The sequence below is a fragment of the Rhipicephalus microplus genome, chromosome 4 (assembly GCF_043290135.1).
Source record: "Rhipicephalus microplus isolate Deutch F79 chromosome 4, USDA_Rmic, whole genome shotgun sequence".
Lineage (NCBI taxonomy): Eukaryota > Metazoa > Arthropoda > Arachnida > Ixodida > Ixodidae > Rhipicephalus > Rhipicephalus microplus.
The window spans coordinates 91,669,146-91,696,611 of NC_134703.1; the positions used below are offsets into that span (position 1 = coordinate 91,669,146).

Consider the following 27,466-nt stretch of genomic DNA (forward strand, 5'->3'; position numbering starts at 1 on the left):
GAATGCAACGCTTCAGACAGAAACGTTAAGCTTCTTTGTTGTCTTTCCCTTGCTTCTCTCTGACTGTAGACGTGCTTTTGTGCATGAAATTGTGGAATACCACTCCGTGGAAATCCCCGCACACGTTTTCTTGCACCGTGAAACATAGACAGTGAATTGAGGTGAATCATATTAACACGATAGCGTTAAAGAGCTTGCTTCGCAAGAATTCCACTGTCAGTGTCGGCTAGGTTCGTTGTGAGAGAAAAAATCATCTTGTGCATGACTAAAAGCCAAAATCGAAAGAGATGCAAACAAAATATTTCGGGTCTGAGTGAGGATCGAACCAAGACCGTAGCGAAGAAAACCAGGTGTTATCCTACTTACACACGCAGGAACCCAAAATACAGTAAAAATAACTTTCTCTGCTTGGAAATGATGTGAAAATATGTTTATTCTTTGAAAACCAGCGTGTCCTGTGTACAGGCTTCACAATACGGCGAGTAATACCGCAGTGACATTGCTGGATGCAAGCGTACATTGCCTCGGGCGTCCTCAAATGTGATCATCATGAAGAATGCGTTGTGTAAAGCCGGCCATTCATTACAAAGGGCACTTGCGTTAGTGCGCGTATTGCCCAAAGACCATGTAGTGGGTGCATAGCGAGTTCGAAAAGATTTCACGCGCATAATTGCTCGTGATTTCATGCATGCGGCCCGTTACAGGTAATGCAGGCATATGTGAAAGCTGTCCTGACAGAAGGCACTTGATATTCTATCGATTAGATTTTAGAACTCTTCAATTTATGTTATTGAGTGACATCTTAGAATATAATGTATGCACTAGTGATTAGACTATGTACTGGAGAGTGTAAGAACTGAACGCGATAGCGTAAATTTTTATTGCGATAGCAATTATATGGACACCCTCAGCTGGATTTCGCCGCCAGCGTCGGCGTCGATGTCATGCACCATTTATATATATATATATATATATATATATATATATATATATATATATATATATATATATATATATATATATATATATATATATATATATATATATATGTGTGTGTGTGTGTGTGTGTGTGTGTGTGTGTGTGTGTGGGATATATGAAAACGCAAGGAAAAAAATCCAGAAAAAAAGCATTTCCGAGCACAAAATCGACCGTGAGACCTCTGTGTCGTGAAGCAAGGCGTTCACCACTGAGCCACCCAGAAGAACGTCCTTCATTGTTCAAACGGCAAGCTATTTGTATCTACCACTTACTGCTGCTGCGTTTTTGGCATTACCAGAAAGATGGCCCAATGAGCGCACGTAGCCACATCGTGCAGCGGGATCTATCTTGGACAGTATGTGTGGATTGGGGTAAGACAAGGTCTGCAGGCGACGCCACGCTACCTCAGATTGTTTACTGAATTTCGGCCCCGGGGGCGGAAGTTTCCGTCTTTCGAGTCTTTTATGTTCCAGAATATCTGTCCACGATAGGAGCCGGTACTTACCATAGCCTAGGGTGGGTGCGATATGCCGGGGTCGGAGGTCCGGAAGGGTGATTCTCGTCCCAGATAGATCCCGACACATACACACCACAGTGCAGGTTCTGCGTCACTAAAACAGCCACCCTGCACCACATGATATGGGAATCTACAACCCAGAGCACAGCACAACACTCTACAACCCAGAGCACAGCACAACACTGTAGGGTGGGAGGCAGCTCTGCCCAGCTCGGATCCGAAGACCCAACAGGCCCTCGTGAGACGAGCGAGGAAAGCGGCCCGTGCCAATGAAATCGCGAACTAAGGATCCCACTCAGCAACATTCCTTCCTCGGTGGCAAATAAATGTTTTATTATCTCATAGCGCGGCGGCGCCCGCTCTAACCTCCTACGCGTACTTTGCCCAGCTTAGAGAAGGAGAGCGGCTCCCTCGTGTGCCCTTATCTCGCAGTTGCAAGGAGAGAAAGATCGTACGCCTTGGTTGGCCTCGGGCTTTACGTGGAACGATTTTGCTGTAGTTACTGGGTGCACCAAAGTCACTGCAGTCATTGCAGTCTTTCTTCGCAAAAAGCGCTCGCTTTTCAAACTCGGCGAAGTAACAAATGAGACGCTTATTCACTTGCATCCATACCTGTGAGGACGTTTCGTGCGTAATTTGTGCGCGAGAAACGCGGGGCACGTTTAGATCTGCTTTCCATTCTGCGCGTGACCTTTCAAATTGTTGCTACCACGTTCATTGGCTCACCTTTGCGGCAGAGCTGCAACCTTTATAGTGTAGTAATTTGTACTTAGCTACGGAGTAGAAACCTGGAGACTTACAAAGAGGGTTCAGCTTGAATTGAGGACGACGCAGCGCGCAGTGGAAAGAAAAATGGTAGGTGTAACCTTAAGAGACAAGAAGAGAGTGGGGTGGATTAGGGAACAAATGGGGGTTAAGGATATCATAGTTGAAATCAAGAAGAGGAAATGTACATGGGCTGGGCATGAAGCGCGTAGACAGGATAACGGCTGGTCAATAATGTTAACTAACTGGATTCTCAGAGAAGGCAAGCAGGTTAAGAGGAGACAGAAGGTTAGGTGGGCAGATGATACTAATAAGTTTGCAGGTATAAATTGGTAGCAGCTAGCACAGGACCGCGTTAACTGGCGGAACATAGGAGAGGCCTTTGTCCTGCAGTAGACGTAGTCGGGCTGATGATGATGATGATGAATTCGTATTGTGTAGTAAGGGGGTGTGAAATAAATGTGGGATGGGAGGGAATTTATGATAGTGAAGACGAGGAAAAGAAGGAGGGAATAGAGTAAAACATGGTGTGGGAAGAATGAAAAATAAAGAAATAGAGAGAAGGAAAGGCAGAAAAAGGCAGACTGAAAGAAATATATTGTTACGGAGATAAAGTAAAGTTGAAGTCTAACCACATAACAATATAAAGAGAGATAGATAGGCAGAGGAAGGAAGCAAGTGTGAGAGAGAAAAAAAAGAGAAGGAAACTAAATAAATATAGAAAGAGCAAGAAAAAGAGAGACAAAATCGAGGATGAAAAAAAAAGAACAAATAAGGGTTAGAGAAAGTAAAACATAGAATAGACACTATGGGAAAGAAGAACGTATAGATACGTAGAAAAGAAAATAATTAGTGAGAGAGTGGAATAAAGAAAAGAAAGAGAAAGAAAGGGAGGCTATCGAAAGAAAGAATTTGCAAATGAGAAATGGAAAGAAATAAGAAACAAATAAAAATAAACCGATTAAAAAAACAAAAAGCGGAAAACGATAGAAAGAAAGACAGAGATGTTGAAAAAAGAGTAAAGTGAGGAGTAACAAATAAGGCTGCCAGGCTCTTCCTTCAAGCTAGGCGTAACTGAGAAGAAATTACCTTAATTTTTTTCGGGGGGGGGGTTGATATGGCAGTTTCATCTTTTCTTTTTTGAAGCAATTGGCATGACTAAATCAGGAGCGTAGTACCACAGAGCTCTACCTTTGTTCTGTTCATGGTGTCAATAGGAGGCATCATAAATATTAACTTTGACGATCGTCAACGGCACAGCACTGCGGCAAAGCATGTTCCCCTGCAAGAGCCAGCAAGAGCCCTGGGCTGTGGCAGCCGATAATCAGCGATGCTCCCATTGTGGGGCCACCAAGGAAAACTCTAATAATTCTTGCAATGAAGTTTATCGGTATTTTTTGTCTTTCTCGTCATGTTACGTACAATATTTTCTTTGGAAGACAAGCCTGCAGTGGTGCGAAACTATCCCCAAGTAACCAATTTTTACGTTTTGCACAAAGGCCCCTCCCGGAGAACGTTCAGTTTTCTTTCTGAGAATATTTTTTTGATATTTGTTAATATACGCTAGTTTTTTGGAGCCGGCACATACTATTTTGCATCGATGGCTGTTCTATTCGTATGCAAAGCAAGTATAGTCAAACTAGAAATCGTACTAAAATGTGGCCGTGTTCATGCTCAAAGAAGACGAAGAAGCGAACGAAGAAGAGGAGTGTTCCCGGCGATGCCAATCAGTCTAATTACATCAGTAATCATTGCAATATACTGCATGATGCGACGGAAACGACTTCCAAATATCAAGTCACGCCCACTGACTTTAAGGTTAGTGTTATCTGTTTACGTCGCATAGAGAAGTACTTTTCAGCGAACGTGTTTCCATCTAGTGTAACTACGTGCTCATTGCTGACCTGTAACGCTCGTGAAGCCTACAACTGTACCGCAATTTGTCTTTTTTTGTCTTTATGTTATCACCAGAAAAGATAGTTTAGCGATGTTGCGCTGCAAAGCTCGATGGCCTGGTTGCGATAGTTATCAATATTGGCATCGTTTCGACGTGAGCGAAAGGTGAAATCTCATCTGTGCTTATATTTAGTTGATTTAATTGATGTGTGGGGTTTAACGTCCGAAAACCACCACATGGTTATGAGGGACAACGCAGTGAAGGGCTTCGCAAATTTCGACCACCTGGGGTTCTTGAACGTGCTCTCAAATGTGAGCACACGGGCCTACAGCATTTTCGCCTCCATCAAAATATGTGCCTATATTTAGGTGCACGTTACTGAAGTTGTCGAAATGAAAGAGTACCTAACAACAGCATTCCTCATATTATTATTGCTTCGTAAAACACGTGAATTTATTATTTTTAAAGCTTAGGTATGTCGTATTTACCAAGGTAAATACGACATACCTTCCTCTTGCATTTGAACATATTAGTGGAATCACGAGAGAAATATAATAAGAACCATGCTTGCTTTGTGCAAAGTTTCAAAGCTGGCGGGTGTATTTGAGAAAAAAAATGACAATGGGCTAGTTGGCTAAGCATGATGAACGTGTCTTGCGTATGCTATGTGGCCTTCACTCTTTATGGCGAGCCATTATGGTGGGTTTTTATTGAGATCACGATGCACGGCCTGCACGAATGTATTTACCGCGAATGTATGGACAAGTTTGTTGAACTGAAGAAAACTCAGAAGATTGTACTTGAGTGATGTTGAGGGTAGAGCCCTTGGTAGCACTTAGGAAATTTTAGTTTGTGTCGGACGCTTACTGCTTGTTTCTGTTGTGCTTTTGTTTCGATGTATGTGCCTATGAACAGGCAACGAAAAAAAAATGAACGTGTCTTGCGTTAGTTTCACAAAACCAAACGAAACTGAAGAAAGCAACGAAGTACACACAGAAAACATGTTTTGTACTTCTTTCAATGCAATCCCCAGTTCCTATTCGTAACATTTGCGCGAGAAACGTTCAGCGTATTTGCTCTTTTAATTTCGTGATGTGCAGTATGTGACCTTACCTTACACGTGATTATCTTCACGACGCAGGTTGCAGCTTTTTGTATTACTTCTCATCGGTGCGTGCTTGGTTGCCTACAAGACCGCAAGAATGAGGAATGTACCACTAGTGAAGCTTGGACACGCTCCAGGGCCACAACATTTTTCCAAGCCTTTAGTGCCGCTAGACCAGGTATTCATAGAGATCGACGCTGGTTCAGTTCGAGGAACCATTGTTACCACGTCGCAAGGCGTCAGCGTTCGTGCCTTCCTGGGGATTCCATTCGGAGAGTCAACGGAAGGTCGCAACAGGTTCCGCAAGCCTATACCGGTGAAAGCGTGGAATGGCACGTTCAACGCGACTAAGGCGAGGACTCCCTGCGTTCAAGAGTCATACCTGTCGCAAGCCATGCGCATAGACAACGCAAACACTACCGAGGACTGCTTGCACCTGAACATCTGGGCGCCGATTCAGCAACACCCCACGGAGCCCAAGAAGGCAGTCATGGTCTACATCTACGGGGGATCCTTCACGCACGGTGGCAACAGTTACTTCTTTTACGACGGTCGCTACATATCGAGCATCGGAGACGTCGTATTGGTCGTTCCGAACTACAGGCTCGGGGCTCTTGGGTTCCTGAACGCGGGAACGCCAGACGCGCCAGGAAACGTTGCACTGCACGACCAGATCCTGGCGCTTTCCTGGGTCAAGGACAACATTGCCGCTTTCGGGGGAGACCCGAATCGAGTCGTCCTCTTTGGCCAAAGTGCAGGTGCGATCTCCGTGAGCTTTCTGCAGATATCGCCCCTCACTCGCCACTTGTACAAGCGAGTCATCCTGCAGAGTGGCTCGGCATTGGTGCCACTTCCCGAGAATAGCCACGACGTGGCGCTCGCGAACCTGAGACACATAGCGAGCGCCACTAACTGCACCAGGGCGTTTCCAAACGGCAACTTGTCAGCTGTGGACACAGTCAGCTGCCTGAGAACTGTCGATGCCAAGGCTCTCGTCGACGTGAAAGGCGCATTCTTCTATCCCTGTTTCTACGACGAGGTCCTACCACGGCATCCGACTGAGCTTCTCAAATCTGTGGACTTCAGAGACCACGAAATGTTGATCGGAAACACGCTTCGTGAAGGTGACATGTTTTTCGAAGCGATGTTCGGCCAGAAGAAGCGGTCGTCTCCTGCGCCTGGAGAATCACGTCTCAGCTTGGATGCAATAGCCAAAGCGTACGACTTCTTCTACAAGCGGACTGGTTTCTTGAAAGCGCTGTTTACGCTGGCGCAAATACAGCGGCTGTACGACTTTACTAGCCAGACTTACGAGGGATTCAAAGACGCCGTCGGGGATCTTTTGTTCAACTGCCCGACCAAGTTTTTCGCAAAGTACTTTGTAGAGCAAAATGGCTCTGCGTTCTACTACGTGCTGACACCCAGGCCATCATTCAGTACCTGGAATTCGACAGCTGCGACGCACACTGATGACGTATCGATCTTGTTTGGCCTGCCATTCATGCTCCCTGGAAAAGCTTCCGATGCAGAACGCTCTCTTAGCAGACGGCTCATCCGCATATGGACAACATTTGCAAAGGATGGGTGAGTTATATCTCCCATCTGCATTTTTTTTATTAACCAAACGAAACAAATCAGGTCCATCAGCCGACCATCGAATGTCAATATATTGCACCAAGTCCCGTGGAATCCGCAAAAAATTTCGTTCAAAGGGTTAATCAGGCATGTTTCTTAGTGCAGAGAGTCCGTTGTCGGTCACATGCTAGTCTTTATAAATAGACAAATGGAGCGGAACCACTGCGCGTGCGGAAGTGAGAACAAGCCAGGACATGGCGAGCACAGCTGCCGAGCTGCCAGGATGTGTGCGCGCGTGCCACCTGTCCAGGGTGTAAGAGGACAGAGACGCAACATAGTCGTAATTTGAGAAAGAAGCTTTTTAGTAAGCTTAGGGAAATACGGCATTGATCTAACTGAGTGCTAATAATCGAAGTCAGGTACCCATAAGCAAAAACCACTTGCTGACGGCGCAAAACTTAACGACAGTGGTGCTATCTGTGCCCTCTATAAAATAATTTGATTATTTAGCTATTTCTTTCACCGACATACTAAAGAATAGTTATGATTTTTCCATATATCTGAGTACACAAGAAAAACATTGCATGCTTAACTCTGGCGTTCTTGTACTCCTGGTGAGTTCTGCGAAAAATGCTGTTTCTATTAGCTCACGGAGCAATGCGATCGCATTTTAAACTATATAGTGTCTGCAGTTGCTAACACAGTTCCTAGGGCACCGCTATAACCGTATGAGTGTTCACTCCTCTTCTCTCGGCAACCATGCTGTGGTGTGTCTTTCTAGCTGGTGTCCGAGGAGTAGTACGCTGTAATAGCGATGCCACCTAATGAAGCCTTTCTGTTTACGACAATATATTTGGTTTTAATTTTTAGTGCGAGATGATTCTATGTATTCCGAATGATCAGCATGTAATCAGATGACACAGCCGATCAATGGAGACGAGCTCATTACTTTCATTGATTTGTGAGTGCAAACACTCACAAATCAATGAAATTAATTTAAACACTGGTTCACCTTCGATAGCGTCATTGCACTCTTTGTCAATAACGGCACATATGTGGCAATGCGAGAATTCGTGAGCTTTTCAGCAGGGCCAGCTCTGCTCTGATCGCCATCGCCACAATGGTTTTACAACAGAGCAACACACACACACACCATATAACAAATTGATTGAACCCCCCCCCCCCCAAACTGTTCTCAAATTCTCCTCGCCAACAGCATAGAAAGATAAGCTCACAGGAGTGGCTTGCGCATTGACTCGAAGACGAACTCCATCTTTTCTTCATTTTCTTCGCAGCTAATGAATTGATTGTTCATTCCTCCTTTTCGAAGGTTTTCACCCCCTAACGTGGCTTTGCATGGCCTTCGGGATTGGAGGCTGTGCAAGCTTTTGGCCAATAATTGCCTCTGTGGTCCGCCTACCTTTTAGCAAGCGATGACGTGTGATGACGTGATGCATTGATGGCGTCACGTGATGTCATAATGACCATAAGTTCTCGTGACTTAAGAAGTCAGGGTGCTGTGACACGTTGGCGTTATCATGTGCTGATATTCACCTTTCTTGTTGACACCAACGCCAAGGAACGCTGACGGCGACAATCAGTTTTCACGTTTAACGAGGCATCAAGAGCATTCTATTTAGTACACGAATATTGCAAGCGTTGCCATCGCAAAAGTGTGATGAAAAGTGACTTCATACTCGTGGCACTTACCTTTCATGTTCTGCATCGTCTCACTTACGTTTTCTTTCCTGCCTAAATTTGAAGCTCTCTGAGTAGGCCAGCCACGTTGAACGTAAACCGAAAAGGTCACTCCCTGCATTTCTTTGCTCCTCTTCAAAAGGAGCGTAATATTGCGCACACGGCTCATTTTTGGAAAACACGACGCTTACATAATAGGACTCTCTTACTCAAGATATGATACGCGAAGTCACAACCTGTTGCACAAGAATAATGGCTTATACTTTATTATCACGCGTCTACCTGCTGCACTTGGTACCGACTGTATTACAAAATGCCAAGTGATTTAGTCACTTCATAACAACACCACATGGCGTTTAGATGTGCTTCTCCTGGTAGATATTTGATCCGAGATCTTTGAGTGGCGCCCTCTCGCGTGGGACGTCAGAGGAAGGACACGGGTGCCGCTCATCGCACGCACGGTCGGTGTATGTTACTTGACGCTGCCAACTACTTTATCCCGCTCGAGAGACTAAAATATTAGTGGGAAAGTTCATAAAGCAATTCATACTGATTGTTCAAGGCAAATGCTGGTGAAATCATGCAGAGTGACAGTCAGCAGCACTTTCAGTGTCGAATGCTCCTGATTTCATTCAATATTTACCACTGTGTACGTCTACGAGGACTCGCTCGCTGGATTTCGTGCCGACCGGTTGTGCCCCCGCGATCTCCGACGACAGCGCAGCTCCGGCCGACTGGCTCGCCCTACGCCATCTCCCGAGGCCGACAAGAGCTCTTGCTGAGTGTTGCCCTGTACTCGGACACTTGCAACCGTTCCCATCTTTCTTATCTTCCCCTTACTTCCGTATGTGGCTGTCCCTGCCCCTCACTCTGTCTCTATACCTTTAATTCCTCCCTATCTTTTTAACCTCTCCTTACCCTCATCCCTCGTGAGCTACTGTTGAGGTGTCCTCCCCCAGAGAGACAGTTACAGGGCTCACTTTTATCTTCTTTTCATTTAAATATCACCTCCCCTCGCCCCCTTGTACGTCTGCATGTATGGCGAGGGTTTATTTTCCTGACTTTCCTTGGCTATGGCGCACACAAAATGACTTTCCATTTTCGATCAGAGGAGTCATCATGTTAGAGATTCGGCATTCAAGTCTGCAATATAGCACAATGTATGTGTACCATGTGCTGGGCGGGTTTGATTGCCAAGCCTGCTGGTATGGTTTAACTCTATTGTTTGGAGTTTCAAGCGCACTACAAGTGACGTGTGATGTCATTGATATGAACTAAGAGGTCACTACAGGCTTTCGAGATTATATTGAAGTTTTAAGCAGTGGCACTCGAAGCACTTAGTAAGCATGTAAGCTTGAAAAAGAAACGATTAGGCTAAGCGCATTATGGAAAAAGGGTATGGAAGATGGTAACATAGGTTGGCAGTGGGGAGTCTTGTTTTCGGCGTATTTTAATCCCCCCATTAATAAATCAACGTTTGCTGTCTTGTTCATGATCTTCTCAAAATATGCCGAACAGAATTAGTGTAATCATACCAACGTAGATAAATACAAAGCTTTTGAAATGACAAGTCATAATAAAATGTATTCGGAATAAGATCTTGTTATAAATTACTCTCAACAGTTCACTCATGATAGGAAGTGGTGTGATTAACGTACTAAGAAGCCCCACAGAGACTCTTATGCAGTCTCGGTTTTGACCATTTAGTTCCATATTAATACCCTAGAGGGAAGTGTGGTGCTAGTGGCATGGGAGCTGCAACGCAGGGCACCCCGGCAAGCATGGGAATGATGGGTAGTACATCTGCGTTCTTTACGTTTCGTTTGGATTCGCGTGGCTTGAAGCTGCTTTGTCACAAAACAATTACCGGCAAATGTTCGGCAATTGCGCTTCACCACCTGAGTATTTTAGGGTCACCAATTCAAATGAGGTCACCAAATTCCCAACGGTTTGTTCTTTCATTCCAAACAAAATCAAAACACAGCAATAAACGAGGCCACATTGGTTTTCGCCGCGTGAAAGAAAGAAGAGTAATCAGATCAACTTACTAACCATCATGGCCATGGTCGCTGATTAAATCGCAGCGCCGCAGTTGCCGTCTAGTTAACTTCAGGAAACTATGCCTTAAACGGCTTGAAGGTCATATCTATCACCGTGTTCTTCTTCTTCAGTCGATATATTGTGTCGTCCCACCAATAACGGGAGCTATTCGAAGTCACGATGTCACGTGGTCACGTCGCCGTTTAAATCGCTATGTGGCGTCATGAGGACGTCGCAAATTTTGGCTGTCTGTGACGTCATGAGGGAGTCACTATGTGATCACTTTTTGCATCACTTGTGTTGGTGCAAGCCACTCGAGACAGCGATGGTAAATTTTCACGTTCAATGAGATATGTAAGGTTGTTGCCTTAAACTATTCCATCTTATTACCAGGTGGTAAAAAGCAGCAATAACCAGCAAAAAGGGCCAAAAAGTCAGTGAAAAAGAGTATTGATCATTCTCGTAGCATTTTCTACAGTTTTTATTTTTTGCTACTGTTTACCAAACTGTACGATCGGTGTCAAGTAAAACACGAAGAACGCAGCGCATTGCCCAACCTTTAGGAACTTTTGACAGCTCTGCGCTCTTAATTAGGTAGCACTGCGCAATAGAAAGCACAAATGCGGCTTACGAGCAGCAAACCGCAAGTGTATTTCTGCCTAATCATACGTGGGTAAACTATAACGCATGTACCACTGCTGGCAGTTTATTTAGAGCCGATAGTACGCGTATGAAATGGTTTAATGAGCATCCAACTCGTCCAATCTACGCTAAGTGTCCACTGTACCCACTGTTTGATAAAATTATCAATTTAATTTTGTCGGCAAACATTTTGGGGACACAGCACAGGTCTAAATGACAAATTTGGGAGTCAATAGTGAATTCTCGCTCAACTCCACAGAGTCAACTTTTTCGTATAAGCCATAAAACTGATCACTTTTCGCTTCCTAAACAGCGCATGCTCTTGTTGACTCCCTTGACGGCGCGTTAGTGCTTTCCAGTAAGCTTTTTCGACGCCATCCAGCCCTGTGAATTGTGCTATTAACTCAAGTAATTGATTGTGATCGCAATTGCTGTTGGTGTAGGGAACATATGTTGATAAATGTTAACGTTTGTGACTTGCTGCAATGCTGGCAACCTTATATAGGACGATCGCTTGAAAACAAAAATGCAGCTAGTCGCCGAGAAACGCCGCGCAATGCGAGCGAACTACAACGAGAATAGCCAGAGCCTATAGCCGTTCACAGAAGCCGCATCCCCCGTCGTGCGTCCCTGTGGCGCCGTTCATAGCGCTGCCATGGAGGGCGTACTAAGTGAATTAGACTAACTCTGAGCAAATAAATTAGCCTCCTAGTCATAACCACAGCAACAATAGTAAAAAGTCGTCCAAAAAATGCGCACTTTCACGAAGTGAATCACGACGAGAGGGTGAAGCACTGTGTAGCGTATTGGTGAGTAACACGAGCGTTGTCCCTTATAAGGTAAATCGAGCGACATAAAGTGTACACATAAATGTAAATGTATTCCACCTTCAAGTCGTTTTAGAGAAATCAAGGTGGATTTAGAGAAATTCTGGAGAGGAGGATATACCTCGAAAGGGCACCCTAATGGCTGCAAATGCCATTTATATATGGGTAACTTGTTGGGACGTAAAGTTCTCATGGCCTGTGCCTTTGCTTTACAAGTTTCATTGAGAAGTCTCAACATCTGGGCACGTTTTAGTAGAAATCAAATGATCAATGCTCTTTTTGATAGTTTATTTATGGCGGGAACAGCGATCTGATACTTTATAATTAAACTTTGTCTACGTTGAAGTGTACCGTAACACCTGCTTGTTGTGTCACTTACGTTTTAACAAAGCAACGCTTCTATACCGTCATCAAACAGAATACAAAGCTAGGTTCTATAAGAAGATTCCCCTTTAAAAGTAGAACAAGAATAGCTCAATGTGGTGTAGAACAAAGATCACTGTGGTGTACGTCACGTAGTCATAGGAGCCAGGGAATTTTTTGGGCGTGCAGCACGCTATATAGTTCTCGCTTTGTCATGAACAATTCCAAGGACTATACTTTCTTTCTCTCTCTTTCCAGAAAACTACCAAAGGTCAAGGGGAAGGCATGGCCTGTATATGTAGACAACACCAGCGTCGCTATCAACGCTGTCAATTTTTCTTTGTTGAAAGCGTTTCGAACCATGAACTGCGAAACACTGAAGAGTTTTATTTTGACGTAACAAATAGTCTCAAAATGGACTTTCAAGCGCTGCGACTTAAAAGCTTAGAATTATTATATGCCAGTCTGTTCGAGAACTGTAATGTTGTCTTGTATTATGAAAGTCTAATTGATGTGTAGCAGTGATGAGTGAATTTACAATTAAACGTTATTCATGACTACAATGTAACCGCTCAATTCTTAGTGCAAATCACAGAAACAATTTCTCAGTGCTCATCTTAAAACTGATACCTAAGTAACACAATTTTCTGGCCTCGCATATTATAAGTTGCAAAAGTGTGTCCATGATAGAAGGTGTTCTGAAAGTGCACGAGGGCTTCAATATGAAAAAAAAACGTCAAAGAAGAAGAAAAACTATCATCTAAACTACCGGCCGTCATTTCATTAAATCGTTTTTAATGTTCTCACCCCCATCTGGACTTTCGGAGCTCCTCACATGAGCTTAGCTACATGCCGTAAGCTGAGCGATGTTGAGAATGTTCCATCTAGAATTGAAGACGAATCCATTTTGGGTCACTCTACTTGCATCATGCAATTTCACACGAAGTCTTCGTCCAGGCATATTCTCAGTGGACCAACAAATGGATATCAGTGACGAACCTTCGGAGACAGCAACCGTCAAAAAGAACATCAGTGATCCCTCGCAGAACCTGGCTGCAGCAGCACTTACCTTGTTTATTACAACACACCAGGGTTTACATCTGCTCTAAGCGTGCACCCGTAAGCATGAACAAAAGCAGAAAAAAGAAAAACGTGTGCTACAAAGTACGAAGGCCGTAACTCTACGCACTGGTTTCTGGGGTCGGCTTTGATGACAGCGCGTGTGTTGCGGCTGGATGCAGAGGGTGCGACGTGCCTTGCGGCGAAGATGGGCGCAGGACGATTCCGGGGGGTTCTCGTGGCTGGAAATATAAACCCGGGATGCGTGTTTTCAGCTGCGGACGTGATTCCGGTCGTCGCTCAGGGCGGGGCGAAGCCGCCCATAGTGGCGCTTCGTAGCTTGCACGCTCCCGTGTTGCGGGATATATCATCTTTTATGGAATGACAAATAGGTTGAGCTTGAGGCTTATGGTGTCCTCATTTCCTTCACCGTTTATGGCCTGTTCGCTTAGTTGCTGTTTTGAGATGTACCCACATATGCTGGCTGAAAGATAAACGCTTTGCCGACAGTTAAGTGCCTATCGCGGAAATGAATAACATTGTAACAGATTGGTCGCACTATGAGGCCGTGAACACTGGCGTTGCTGCTAGTGCATGCTGTATTCGACGCAATGGTGCGTACTGTAATTGTTCCACTTTAATCACTCATTGAAATCTTGGAAGAGCTCGCAAGTAGCTTCCAGGTTTACTAAAGCAGGTTTTATGCCTTGTATAGAGGCCTGTCAACGCTCACAGTGTTACGTATTTTTTAAGGTGTCACCTAGTTTCGGGATTCGGAAGCAGCGACGGTGTACCGCATCCTCCAAAGGACAAACGAATGGAAATTTTGCAGCAAAAGCTCTACACAATAATAGAAATTCATTCCACGCAAAACGCGCCGACATTTATTTTCCTTGTAACAAGGAAACATTACAGGAAGCTCGCTTTTTTTTATAAAATGACCTATGCGAGACAGACTATTTTTTTCAGAGATAGATTGAAGACCAATTAAATGGTTGCAACTAAGCATGTGTTGCAATTTGAAGCCTCAACAGCCAACACGAGCAAGTAGAGACGTTTAATTGGTAATGAAATTGACGTCAGTGCATCGATTAATACGTATCTCTACTGTCGCGCCCTAAACTGCTTCATACACCTTTTGCCTCAGTGAATTAGCAGGATGAAATTCTGTCCTTTTCAACGCCTTTGCGAGTATCCTCGGGATGAATGACAGTAGACGTGCTTCGAAAGCAATCATATGCGTGGAAACATAGCAAACACATGGGAGAAAGTGAGTGACAGAATAACCAATGTAGTACCAAGTCATCTAAATAAATAAAAAAAATATTCTGTGGATGAGGTGTAGCACAGGAATATAGCGACAAATGAAGATTACTGTGACAGCAAACCGTAAGCGCGGACACTGTGCAATACATGATAGTGTAATGAGAAAAACATATACTCTTACCGACAAAATAAACAATACAATTGAACTAATGTAGGACGTGCTCGAGAGGATATAACAGACAAAAAAACGCAGTATCGCATTAAGGGAGTCAAGCCTGAATAAACAGTGGAGTTCGTCAGCCTTCTTTGTTTCTCTTCAGTTATTCTGTCGTTCCTCTTCTTGTTTCTTCTTTGCCGTTTCTTTCATTTATCTTTCTCTCCGTATTCCTATTTAGCTCTTCCTCATTCTTTATCTAGTTATCATCTTTCTCGCTATTTATAACTTTCTTCCTAATTTTTCTTTTCTCTATTTTGTAGTTGTTTCTTATTTTTTTCTATTTTTACAAGTGCTTTGCGTCCGTAACAAAAAGTGCTCTAGTATTTGACTGATCACGGTAAGCGATCATCATCGAGGAGCTTCAAGAGAAGAGCAAAAGAAGATATATCCTTGGCGTCAGTGTGCGCCCAATATGACCTAAACTAAGCGTTATGCCGAGAAACGATGACAGCACACGGTACAGTGGCCCCCCAAAAAGCTCCATACTTCAAAAAAATTAATAAAAATGCAACGATAACAGAAAAAAAAACAAATGATTCGGCAACTTTCACAGCAGATATTACCCACAACCCACTGGTGCCGAGAAGAAAGAAACAAAAAACAAACAAAACAAACGGGGAAAGAATAGCAAACAGGAAATTATGACCTATATTAAAAAATAGGTGAAGCACTTTCATGCAATTTCAGAGGATTTACGAGTCTAAGGCACGTGCGACTTGACGGTCTGCAAATTCATTAAAAACCCAACGTAGCGAATACGAAAGACTAAGAAACAGACGACGTGTATTTCAATTGAAGTTTTGTTCAATTTTTATGATGAAACAATGTCACCGAGAAATGCTTTGCTGGAAGATTGAGTATTTCACTTTTCTTTATGTACGCTGATATTTACAGTAGTTACGCAGTCTTTTTACATCCCTTGTCCTGTTGTCATATGCCCGCAAGCATCAAGTTTCGCAGTGGTTGGAATTCCAAGTCAGAAATTTTCATTGGCATACTGTCGTGAAAAAAATAGTAAATTCACACGAATAAAACCACACACGCTCTCATTTTCATTTGGGGCTCGCAGCATGGTGTTACGAAGGGCGCCACAAAACTCGCCGCTTACAAGGACATCAGCCGCGCCGACAGATTCCGGGCGCAAGCGGCGCCGATAGCGTGGGGAATCGAAGCAACGAGATGTCTTCTCTCTAACGAATACGTCGGCTACTCTCTCTGACGCATAGGTCAGCTGCTGGCGACGCGCCGCTTGGCTTTTTTTATAGGCACCGGGTAGACCTTTGCGGCACCAACGTCCAACCAGAAGCGCCGCTGGCCGTGATGTCAGAATACTCCAATAGGGACCCGGCACTGGGCTTCGTCATGATCACCAAATTTGGAGCCGCTGCGCTGGGTTGTACCCAAGGATGAGTGATGTTGCCACGCATTGCATAAGACTTACTAGACTGGCACCAAGAGCTGCTCATACTCGCTATCTTGCACATTTGTGTAGCTCTGATACAGGAGCCCTGCCTTCTCAACAACAACAAAAAAAAGAAGCATTCTTTTTCTTTTTTCCAAGTGTACGCTTTCTATTAGCGCTTTAATCGAGAGGTCCTCACGTTGCTCTCGAATGAGCGTTCCTCGATCAATTCTTGACAGCTCACTCCAACTTTCCGCCACAGGCGAGAGCGTGGCACCCCTCTCGCTCTGACTCAATGACGCCATCTCATCTCCTCCACCGACTGAAACCGCGCCAGTCGCTTCGGCGACAGGCTGCTCGAGTGACTGCTCAAATGACTCACACGGAGAATTTCTTGTCTGAGGTTCCGTCGAATCGCCGCCAAGGTCACACATATCAGCAGTTTTGCAGGTTCTGTTTAACCACATTGAACAAGATCAAGTTCCCGTGAAAGCTTCCGCGCTGGCGATTGCGTGAGGGACATGTACGCTAAGTTGGAGAAGAACGATTTGCCCTGCTCTTTGAGAAGCTGCTCAGAGTTATTAGAAAAAAAAAATAAGGAAAACGATTGGGAAGTGCGGCAGACACAGCCGCTTCGGGGCGAAGCTTACCGAACGGACCTTCAATGACAACCGTAGCGATTGGTAAGCAAGCACTCTGCTCCTTGGCGACTTGTCTGATCCACACGCATTCTCCTGTAAAGTCGTCTGGAGACACCAACGAAAGAGGGACAACGCCCACGGTTGCCGCTGAGTCTCGAAGTGCTCGACACGTTTTCCCATTTACACTAATTTATTGGAGGTACGGCTCTAACATTTGCATGTTCTTTTCCGATTCTCGGATTGTTGGGAAAGCAAACATTTTGCTTAGAGTTTATCGCGATGTGCCCTTCTTTTTTGCAGTTGTAGCAGATTAGCGGCTTCTGTGATTCAAACGCCTGCGTGATATCAGTTAGTTGTTTCGGCACTTCACTCGATTTTTTTTCGCTTCCGTTTGCCCTTTTCCTACAGTTGTCCTTCGTAAGACACGGGTCCTTCTTGAAATTACGGTGCGGAGTGGGTTTTCGTTGATCAGGATTTTTTGAAAAGCTCTCTTTCCTTTCATTCTTTCCAATGCGCACCTGCCCTGCTATGTAATACTCCTCAGCTAACTCTGCTGCCTTGTTAAGCTGCACTTCACTTTGTCCTGCAGCCCATGTTTCACATCCTCCTCTATGCAGCGGCAGAACTACTGGGTCAATGCATTTACCTTTTTATCGCGATCGTGATAAACACCTTCGCCCTTGAGCCCTTCAATTAAATCGGCTTTACGACGAAACGCGAAGTCAACGTGCGACTCATTCCCCTTTTTAGCACACCAAAAGCTTTACCGGAAAGCCTCGGGTGACAACCTATAACGTCTTAAAAGTACTTCCTTAACTTCATCATAACTCTCAAACGCTTCCCTCGACAAGCACGTTATCACGTCGGACACTTCACCGGGAAGAAGAGCTAACAGGTTCTGCGCCCAAAGAGACCGCTCCAAGGCATTTCGCTCACATACGTGTTCGAACTTGACGAGATACCTCGCCATGTCCTCGCCTACTGTTGACGAGATACTTCGCCATGTCCTCGCCATGTCCTCGCCGGCACTTGGTCGCGAATTCTCTGAGCGCTGACCTGAACTGTCGCAGAAGCTACACTAGGCGCCTGCGAACACTGTAGGATTGCCAATTCTCTTCGTTTCAACTCAAGGCGCTCCTGTCTATCGGCCTCCTCTCGGTGTTCTCGCCTTTCAGCTTCTTCACGTTCGCCAACTTCTATTTCTCGCCTTTCAGCCACATCGCGGCGTGCTTTGATATCCGCCCAGGCCTCATCGAATTCTAACCGACAATCCTTCACCCTTCATGATCTCAAGGATCGCTTGCTTTCGTTTCACACGGCCCAAAAGTAAGATCAAGTTTGTCACATATTTCGATGAGTTCCTTCACTTTAAGGATCTCCATTTTTCACCCTAGCCTCTTGCTGTTTGCCCCGGTTAAGAATTCACTTGCCGTACCCACTATAAGTCTACTAGCAAGACGCGCAAGCAATTTTTATCACTACCGTGTTTACACCCTCCGCATTGACTTTGGTTTCAAAGCACTCCTCTCTGACGAATACGTCGGCTGCTCTCTCTGACGCATAGGTCAGCTACTGGCGATGCGCCGCTTGGCTTTTTTATAGGCACCGGGTAACCTTTGCGTCACCAACGTCCAACCAGAAGCGCCGCTGGCCGTGATGTCAGAATTCTCCAATAGGGACTCGCCGCTGGGCTGCGTCATGATCATCAAATCCGGAGCCGCTGCGCTGGGTTGCACCCAAAGACGAGTGATGCTGCTACGTATTGCGTAAGACTCACCATACTAGAAGGCGCCGATTGCTTCATCGGGCGCGTGGGCTGAGGGAGCTCGCTGTGTGTTGTGTAAGACAGACCGGTGCCACCACTTGATGACATCGTTGAGTTGATCGCGTCAGGCGGGCTCGATCGCTGGCCTTGATGCAAATTGCCTTTGTAGAGGCAATGACGTTTAGTAGGGACTCCCAGGCGTTACAATGGCTATAATGAGTGGAAATCTCTACCATGGCAAGCACTAATAAATAAATGTGATAGAGTGCAGGCACAGAAAGGTACAATATGGTAGGAAAGTGAACCACATATGCTGTTTTTATCACACAACACACGTGCACAGTTACTCTGCAGGGTTTGCCACCTGCGTGAAATAATCATGTTCTAGAGCCCATTAGCCTTCTTACTGTTTATCTGTGGGACGCATCGGAAACCTGCGGCAAAGGAAAGAAGATTAAATTTAAGGGATAGTTTACTTTGTGAGACAAAGTACCAATGAGCAGAGATATTAATGCCAAGAAAGTTTAAAACATGTGATTGGAAGCAATCATATCGTAAATGTGAAAAAACAAAAGTGCATGAAAAGACAGCTTGCCATGGGCAGGAACCAAACCTGCGACCTTCGAATAACGCGTCTGATTCTTTCAGACATCACAAGCGTTATTCGGATGTCGCAGGTTCAGTGTCAGCCAGTGGCAAATTATCTTTACATCCACTTTTATTTTCTTCGCATTTACATTTCAGTTACTTTTGATAACATCCTTTATGCTTTCGTCGCCATCATTGTCTCTGATTTCTCATTAAACATGCTTTCAGCAGATCAGCTGTGAAAACCACAGCTTCATTTTTTGGTTGTCCCTAAACTCATTCTAGGGTGAAATATATGTTGTGTCAAATTCGTTATGGGGAACACAGTAACGTGAATTTATTGTAAAAAATTCAAGAAAATTCGGCACATCCCACGCCTTTCGGGAGTCGGTTTTATGCTAAGCAGTCTGCGCTGTTTTTTTTCCTTTTTTTGCTTTGCACCGAGCGTCACGAGGTGAATTTACATGCTAATATCGGTGTAGCAGTTGCGTGCGGATTGTTCGCTAACAAGGAACATTGACTACAATGGCGTTTAAGCGGTAACATTGTAGTCTGACGTAACGCCGGCCCTCACGTTAAATCACAGACGTCAGTGTTATCGAGACGAAGCGCACTTTATGTTGCGGTGACGTGTAGATCATTCTCATCTTTCTTTAAACTTTCCTTCGGGTTGCAGCAGTGCTTTATTATAGCTTGCGGAATTATAGGATACGTGTCCAATGTTTATTAGACTGCTAATAAAGTGCTGCTAACGCTGCAACCACAATTGACGTTAACCCAACATATCGCTTGTGTTGTAGGAGTACATAAATATAAAATAGCTGACTTAAAAAGCGGGTCTATTTCTTCAGTCACGAAGGTTTGTTTTTATGAGTTTTCCCTTACAAGAGTGTTGCCATCAGCGGCGAATTAGGTTGAACGTTCGAGCAAAAGTCGAGAGTATATTTTCAGCTTCAAGGTTTTTCTTTGCTGGTGAATAATATGCTGTTTTTTTATGCTTACAATCATCTGCGATGTGATCAGCAAAGAGGAAGGCCTAAGATTTTGCAGTGAGCATTATATAGTGTGAGACCTGTCATGGTGGCATTTGTAAGTTGAGTGACAGTGCTTGTGTGGTGCGACTTACAGAAAGAGCGCAGTATCTTCGTAATAGTGACACTTAAGGAGGCTAGCATTTGGTGTATGAAGTGCCAAGCAAGGTTGCTTCAGCTGGAAGCTGTTTAGGAGAATGTTCCAACTCATCAAGAACGACAACTTTGCTGCTGGCACATAATTCATAGGTTTAACTCGCTCGTTTCGCGCAATGTTGCCCTTTGCGTTGCGTTGCTGTTTGTTCGAAGCTCAGGTGAGTGCAGTAGGAACTTCACATGAATAACAGAAACACAAGAAAATGAACCCATCAGATATAGAAGGGAAACGTAAGATGTGATTAATTTCCTAATGGACATCTGCGCGAAGCTTTGGAGATCGCGACAGACAGTTGCTGTTTCCTGATGAGGACGATATCCCAAATGATATTCGGAGTACAGTAGGGAATGGCGAATGTAATTGCAAGGTGCTCGCAGGACGTGTTGCTCTCATGGATGCTGATAGTGGTTATGTAATAAAAGTTTAATGATAGCGTTTATAGATATGTGCTATTTCTCTGATGTAGCGTGCTTATTCAGAAAGGCTCATAAAGTATTTGTAAAGACCGTATGACAATATATAAGAGATGAGAGTTACGTAATGATGTGATTATGTGGACGATGGCTTCAATTCCCACTCTTTTGAGCGAAAATAGATATTCTAGCGCCAGGCGTGGTCGAAGAAGCCGATGACGCGCAAGCTTTATAGTGTAGGTTTTTCTGTTCATTACCTGCTCATCCGTTAAAAAATGACTGCACTGTTGATACACATCAATGCTCCTTGAATAGACGGCAATAATGCTAAAACAATGATTTGTGTCTATGTACTTCATTGAGAAAAGTCCCTGCTTTTTAATATCTCAGGTTTTACCTCTCGTAACTACGATATGACTATAAGAGGCGTCATTGTGGAGCGCTCCGCAAATTTCGACCTCTGGTGCTCTTCAACATGCACCTACAACGCAAAGTGAGTATCCCTCAAGCATTTCGCCTCAATTGAAATGTGACCGCCACGGCCAGGATCGATCGAACTCACGAACTTCGGGGCCACTAGCCTAGCCTCATTACCACCGCTCTACCGAAACGAACGGCCCTGCGTTTTCCTGCTACGAGATTTCTACTGTGCACTCTTGCCCAGCTTTCATTGCGCATCTCTGAAATTTACTGTGGAGCATCGTAATCATAAGTCAAACGATATTCATTTTGATGCAAATTTTCGATAATTATTGACCTGTGCGAACTGTCAAAAGTGTCATTTAACTAAAGATAATTCAGCCTACCACCTTTCTTAAGCAAATTAGAAGTGCGAGAACTTCATCTTGCAGAAGCGTGGGCCATGTTTTCGTGACATGTACAAATTAAGAAATCTTACATCAATGTCAACTGATAAGTAGCAAAGCGTATCAACGGCAGTACTTTGAGGGTCGCACTGCGTTTGCACAAGTCACATTTCTGATTCCAAACAAGTACTTTTTATGAGGTCTTTTTTTAGGGGCGAAGCTCCTTAATGCGACACCCGTTCGTCCATCGTCGTAGTACGTAACAAATTTTACGCTTTGACTTGCAAGGTGATGCCGGTTGGAGATTTCTCCTGTGCGTTGTTGAACAATAAAAAAAATGGCAGCATATCCATGGAGTGAATGATGGAGAGTGGGGCGAAGCATTCGTCCGTCCATGCGTCCGTCTGTGTGACCGTCCATGCGTCTGTTTGTGCGCCCGTCCCTGCGTTCTTTCATGCATCCGCCCCTGCGTCCGTTCATGCGTCCATCCATGCATCTGTTTGTGTGTCCGTTCGTTCATCTATTCAACACTCCATGTCCCACCATCTCGCATCTTTTTATCATATATTCCCCATACAGAAGCACCGCCATCCAGCGGACATTCCAAGGACTAAACGAGAGGTGGCACACGCACACTTTCTTACGGCCTGCGCTTTGGGTCCACTTCCCACCTTTAACCACCTCGAGTTCATGGTATATTCTAGTTCACTGTATTCATGGCACTGCGACCAAATGCTCGCTAAACCTTTCGAAAACCAAGGAGGTTACGCCCAGCGAGTATAACGTAGCAACCTTTCCCTGTCAGATAGGGCTCAATTTACATGCCAATGGCTGCTAATGAGAAATGAGAGACAGGAGAATTCGGCTTTTACTTTCTTACGGCTTGCGCTTCGTATCTACTTCTCTTTTTTAACCACCTTGAGTTCATTCATGGTATATACAAGTTCATTGTATTCATGGCACTGCGGCTCAACGCTCGCTAAACCTTTCTAAAGCTAAGGAGGTTACACCCAGCGAGTATAATGTAGCATCCCTTTCTTGTCCGATAGTGCTCAATGTACATGCCAATGGCTGCTAATGGGGATCGCAGCGTGCGCGTTGACTAAAAGCCGAATGCTCATGTCTCTCATTCCCCATTAGCAGCCATTGGCATGTACATTAAGCACTATTTTTTATTGTTAAACAACGCACAGAAGAAATCTCTCACTGGCACCACCTTGGAGGTCAAGTGTTATACCTATTTCGGGTATGTGCCACTGGTGGTTACATACGAGGGACGCCCAAGCCACGCCATAAGGAGCTTCGCTCCTAAAAATTCTCAGCGTGTACGTTAACTAAAAGCCGAATTCTCCTGTTTCTTATTCCCCATTAGCAGCTATTGGCATGTACATTGAACACTATCTGACAAGAAAGGATTGCTACGTTATACTCGCTGGGCGTAACCTCCTTGGTTTTAGAAAGTTTTAGCGACCGTTGGGTCGCAGTGCCATGAATACAGTGAACTAGAATATACCATGAACTCGAGGTAGTTAAAGGCGGGAAGTAGACACGAAGCGCTAGCCGTAAGAAAGTGTGCGTGTGCCACCTCTCGTTTTGTCCTTGAAATGTCTGCTGGATGGCGGTGCTTCTATATGCGGAATATATGATGAAAATATGCGAGATGGTGGTACTTGGAGTGTTGACTAGACGGACGAACGGACACACAGACAGATTCATGGACGGACGCACGGATAGCTGCACGGACGGATGGACGCATGGATGGACGCAGGGACGGATGCATCGACGAATGCAGGGACGGACGCACGGATGGACGGGCGGGCGCACGAACAGAAGCACGCACGGATGGGCGGATGGACGCATGGACGGTCACACAGATGGACGCATGGACGGACGGAAGCAAGAACGAATTGATGGACGGATGCTTCGCTCCACTCACCATCATTCACCCCGTGAATATGCTGCCATTTTTTTTCTGTGTCCAAAGACAAACAAAGGAGTACTACATGTGAATTCTGACGTAATGTCAGAATTCACTTGTTCATTGAATATTGCGTACACTATACCAAAACATACGTTATGTTGTGTTACTTATGCCGTGTTACTTACGAAGGAACTGGTGGCGCAGCGATTGATGTAACCGATGAAATGACAGCCACCGTATTTAATGCCCTGCAAGCTAAATGCGGTGTAGCTGCCTGCAAATGAAGACATGTAATGAAGTGTTTGCAGCCTTTATTAAGGATGTATAATGAAGTCAGTAAAATGATAATCCGTGAATAACAAGTAATGGTTAGTTACACAATTGCATTCTCTCATGAGTCAGGGAGTAAATATTGGAGCACTTTTTGTTCGAAAGTAAACTGAGAGGCTTCGACAACTTTCAACAGCTTCAACAACTTTCATAAACACTACCGCTAGCAGACTGCTCTCTTTCACGTTTCTCAGACGTTTACGCGAGTGCTCCTTCAGGCGATATTACAAAGAACTGCTGTTCTGGTACACGCTTCTCTAATTAGCAATGTCCTTGAGAATAGACTGCCACGCAGAGCTTGGTAAAATAAGAAAGGAATGGGGACTGTAAAACAGGCCATTGCAAAGTGCTTCGTTCTTATGCCAAGAAGATTCTTCTTGATGAAAGGACAGAACAATGGTGCAGACGGTGTGCAAGCCCTTACCCTTGCTAATTTTCTGCTGGCTTCTGCAATCGAGAGAAAAGGAAATCACCCGGGTGCTGCTTGAATGGCCTATGCATCAATGGGAGGATCTGGGCCTTCGTACTTGGAGAGGGCTTGGCAGCTGCGCGGTAGGGTCCTTTAACGCACATGATTTGTGTTCCGAAGCATTTTCTTCTTTCTTCCGTCCTGCTGTGTGGCACTCTATCAATTAGCGCCAGAGTTTTTTACTTCTATCTGTTCTTTGCATGTTTAACGTTTGCACTCCGGCAGCAGAACACAAAAGTGGCCGCTTTGAAAATGCGCATGACAGTGGCTTTTGAGAGAGGCAAGTAAAAGGAAGAGCGAGATTTTGATCAAGTTTGTCATCTACTTTGTTGTATTCTTCGTTTCTTATCTCTGTCAGCTCGAGGACGTGCTCCAGGCTGATGAGTTGTATTAGGGGCTTTTTCATGTTAGTCTTTCTTCAGAGAGATAGCACTTTCTTTGCGGTGCTTGGGCATACACTGGCAAGATCAATAAAATGCAAAATCAAATGCATCCTTTTTTCAAGTAACCTGCGCACCAGGTAGATAAAGCATGCTAATTATACAGTAGTGTATACAGCAGTGAAAGGAGCGCACCAGAAAAGATAGTTGCTTTGCTCTTACATTACGTGGTAGCATAATAACTTGTGGTACAGAAGCAATATGGCTGAGGCCCCTTCCTATAGGTAAAGCTAACTGTCTGAAGAATAATAAAACATAGCATACAAAATATTTAAAGTACAAAAAATGGCCTCACAAATAAACCAAAATCTCTCGTTTAGACTTCGAATAAAGTCAGACGTTTGAGACAAAGTCTAAATGCGCACCTTGATACGTCGTTGAGGTCGGAGAGCTCTAGCAAATATACTCGCAGTACGATATTTTACACCACGGTGCCCTCAACATAAGTGTTCCTTATCCACAATACAGGCGGAAATGGCAACATTTCATGAGAACATACACTTCAGGTACACAGAATAGCAGCGACGTCAGCTGTAGTACTGTGGTCAATATTTCAGGACTTACTGATACACTAAGTGCACGGTTAAGCTAGATGGCAAAGGGCTACTACCAACCATCTACCTAAATGTATTCTAAGTTCACTGCACCACTTTTCATTATTAGCATCTTTAATGTTGACCGAAGGCATACCTATGAAGTCAGCCCTGAGAGCATTCACCATTAATTAACAAGGGGGTACATGCGCACATTTTAACGTGATAGCGTTAGAGAGCTCGTGTCGCAGACGAGCTTTCTAACGGTGCTGCCGTCAGCATCTGCGCCGTTGGTTGTGAGCGAAAAATCGAGAAAGAAGCAAATAAAATGAACAATAAAATTTTCGGTCCCATTGAGGAACAAACCGGGCCGTTCGCGTGGCAAGCAGGTGCACTACCACAAAGCCACGATGTTGCTTGCAGCTGCTTCGGGAATAAATACTACATAAATGCCATGTAGTGGGAAGAGTCTCCTTAACGAATTTTGTTCGACAGGTGTCACGACGAAAACGAGCCCATTCAGTGATTTGTAGGCGCATTTGGGAGGCCATCAAACTACGTCGAAAAAGGCCGGGATAGCGCAGCCATCGCCACTAAAAACACTTAAGAACTTTCAAACAGCTGTAAAAATGGACAACTATGTCTATCTAGCGAAAAACATGTCATGCCTTTCCAGAGGTTTTGATGAAGCAAATAGCAAACGCTAGATAATGTGCTGCCATCTGTGAGGCATTGTGAGACTCTTTATGCCCCTTCAAGGAAGTGCCGTTTCAACAAACCACAACACTTGCATAGATTTAGCTTTTCATTCTCACGGAACCGTTAAATAAGCGAAGTACTGCGGTTGCCATTTCACCGACCATAAAGCGATGCTTGTAGTGGGTAGCCGGGAGAGGTTTCCAGAAGAACGAGTCGAAAAATTGCTAGACAACTAACGCAAGATGGACGACAGAACGTGACCATTTACGAATGCAAGTGTCACGCCTACGCGCATTTTATATCACTGTACAATATCTTTATGAAGTTGTTACAAAAGTGCTGGTAAATAGATCGAAAACCTGTACCCTCACTATTGATACGCCATACTTTAAGTGTGTGTGTGTGTGTGTGTGTGTGTGTGTGTAACCAAACATATTTATAAGTATGCACCTAGCGGTTGAAGGGCGCACTATATAGGAGCGGGATTTCGCTATCGCGTTCAACTCTTAAAGGTGAACTTTAAGGGTCCCTCCATTTTTCGATAGCATACAAGTGTCAGAGAGACAATACACAGGTTGCGTCTGATACCGTATCCACAAATGGAGTTCTTCGAGATATTACTGAACGCGCGATTAGAGAAAAATAACGCGCGATTAGAGAAAGAGGTAAAGTTATCGTAATTGAGGGGCAGAGGATGGGGGTAAGGGCTCGAATACGTTTTACAGATTACAAGCTTAATCAACCTGTTAAAAACACTACTCTATCGGATGCTCCTTTTTTATTGTTTATACCACGCTGTTGTGTTTCTATTATTGAGTCTATCTTTGTGCAACTACCATCTCACCACCGTAAGGCAAAAAACTTGACAGTACTGTTGAAATCAAAGGCATCACCTTCGCAGTCTTCTTTTCATTTCAAAGCAATGGTGTTTGGATGAAATAGAAGAATGGCCCGCTGAAACGCTACAGCTATTATAAGGTTTCGGAGTTGAGACAAGTGAAACAATATGTGGTGTGAACTTTACGATAGCGAATGAGAGAAACAAATAAGCGAACAGCAAGGTGTCGTAGACTTTAGGAGAAGCCAGGATGTCTTCACGAGATATATGACATTCCAGGAATCATTTCCCCACAAATACAAAGGATCGCCTTTCGTGCGGTTAGAGGGGAGCCACGCCGGCGGAACAGGGGTAAGATTAAAGGAAGCGTTGCTACGGGAATAACCTGTGTCCTGAGAATAAATCGAAGGTAGCGAAAGAAACGGAAGAAATATGAGAAACGACGGGGCGTGTCAAATGGCGACAGCGTTAAATTTTTGTGCG

At 44.5% G+C, this 27,466-nt stretch overlaps 1 protein-coding gene across 1 annotated transcript; it reads left to right on the forward strand.

Annotated features, from left to right (window-relative positions):
- Positions 1 to 835: 835 nt before the first annotated feature.
- LOC119172792 (acetylcholinesterase-1) lies at positions 836 to 16,360 on the forward strand. Its single transcript, XM_075893116.1, has 3 exons — positions 836 to 849; positions 5,300 to 6,847; positions 16,216 to 16,360. The coding sequence occupies exons 1-3, from the start codon at positions 836 to 838 to the stop codon at positions 16,358 to 16,360; spliced, it is 1,707 nt and encodes a 568-aa protein (XP_075749231.1).
- The last annotated feature ends 11,106 nt before the right edge of the window (positions 16,361 to 27,466 follow it).

Excerpts from the sequence above, each read along its gene's own strand:
- LOC119172792 (XM_075893116.1), top strand. Across the intron at positions 6,848-16,215 it reads ACAACATTTGCAAAGGATGG|GCACCGGGTAGACCTTTGCG; the intron begins GTGAGTTATATC and ends CTTTTTTTATAG.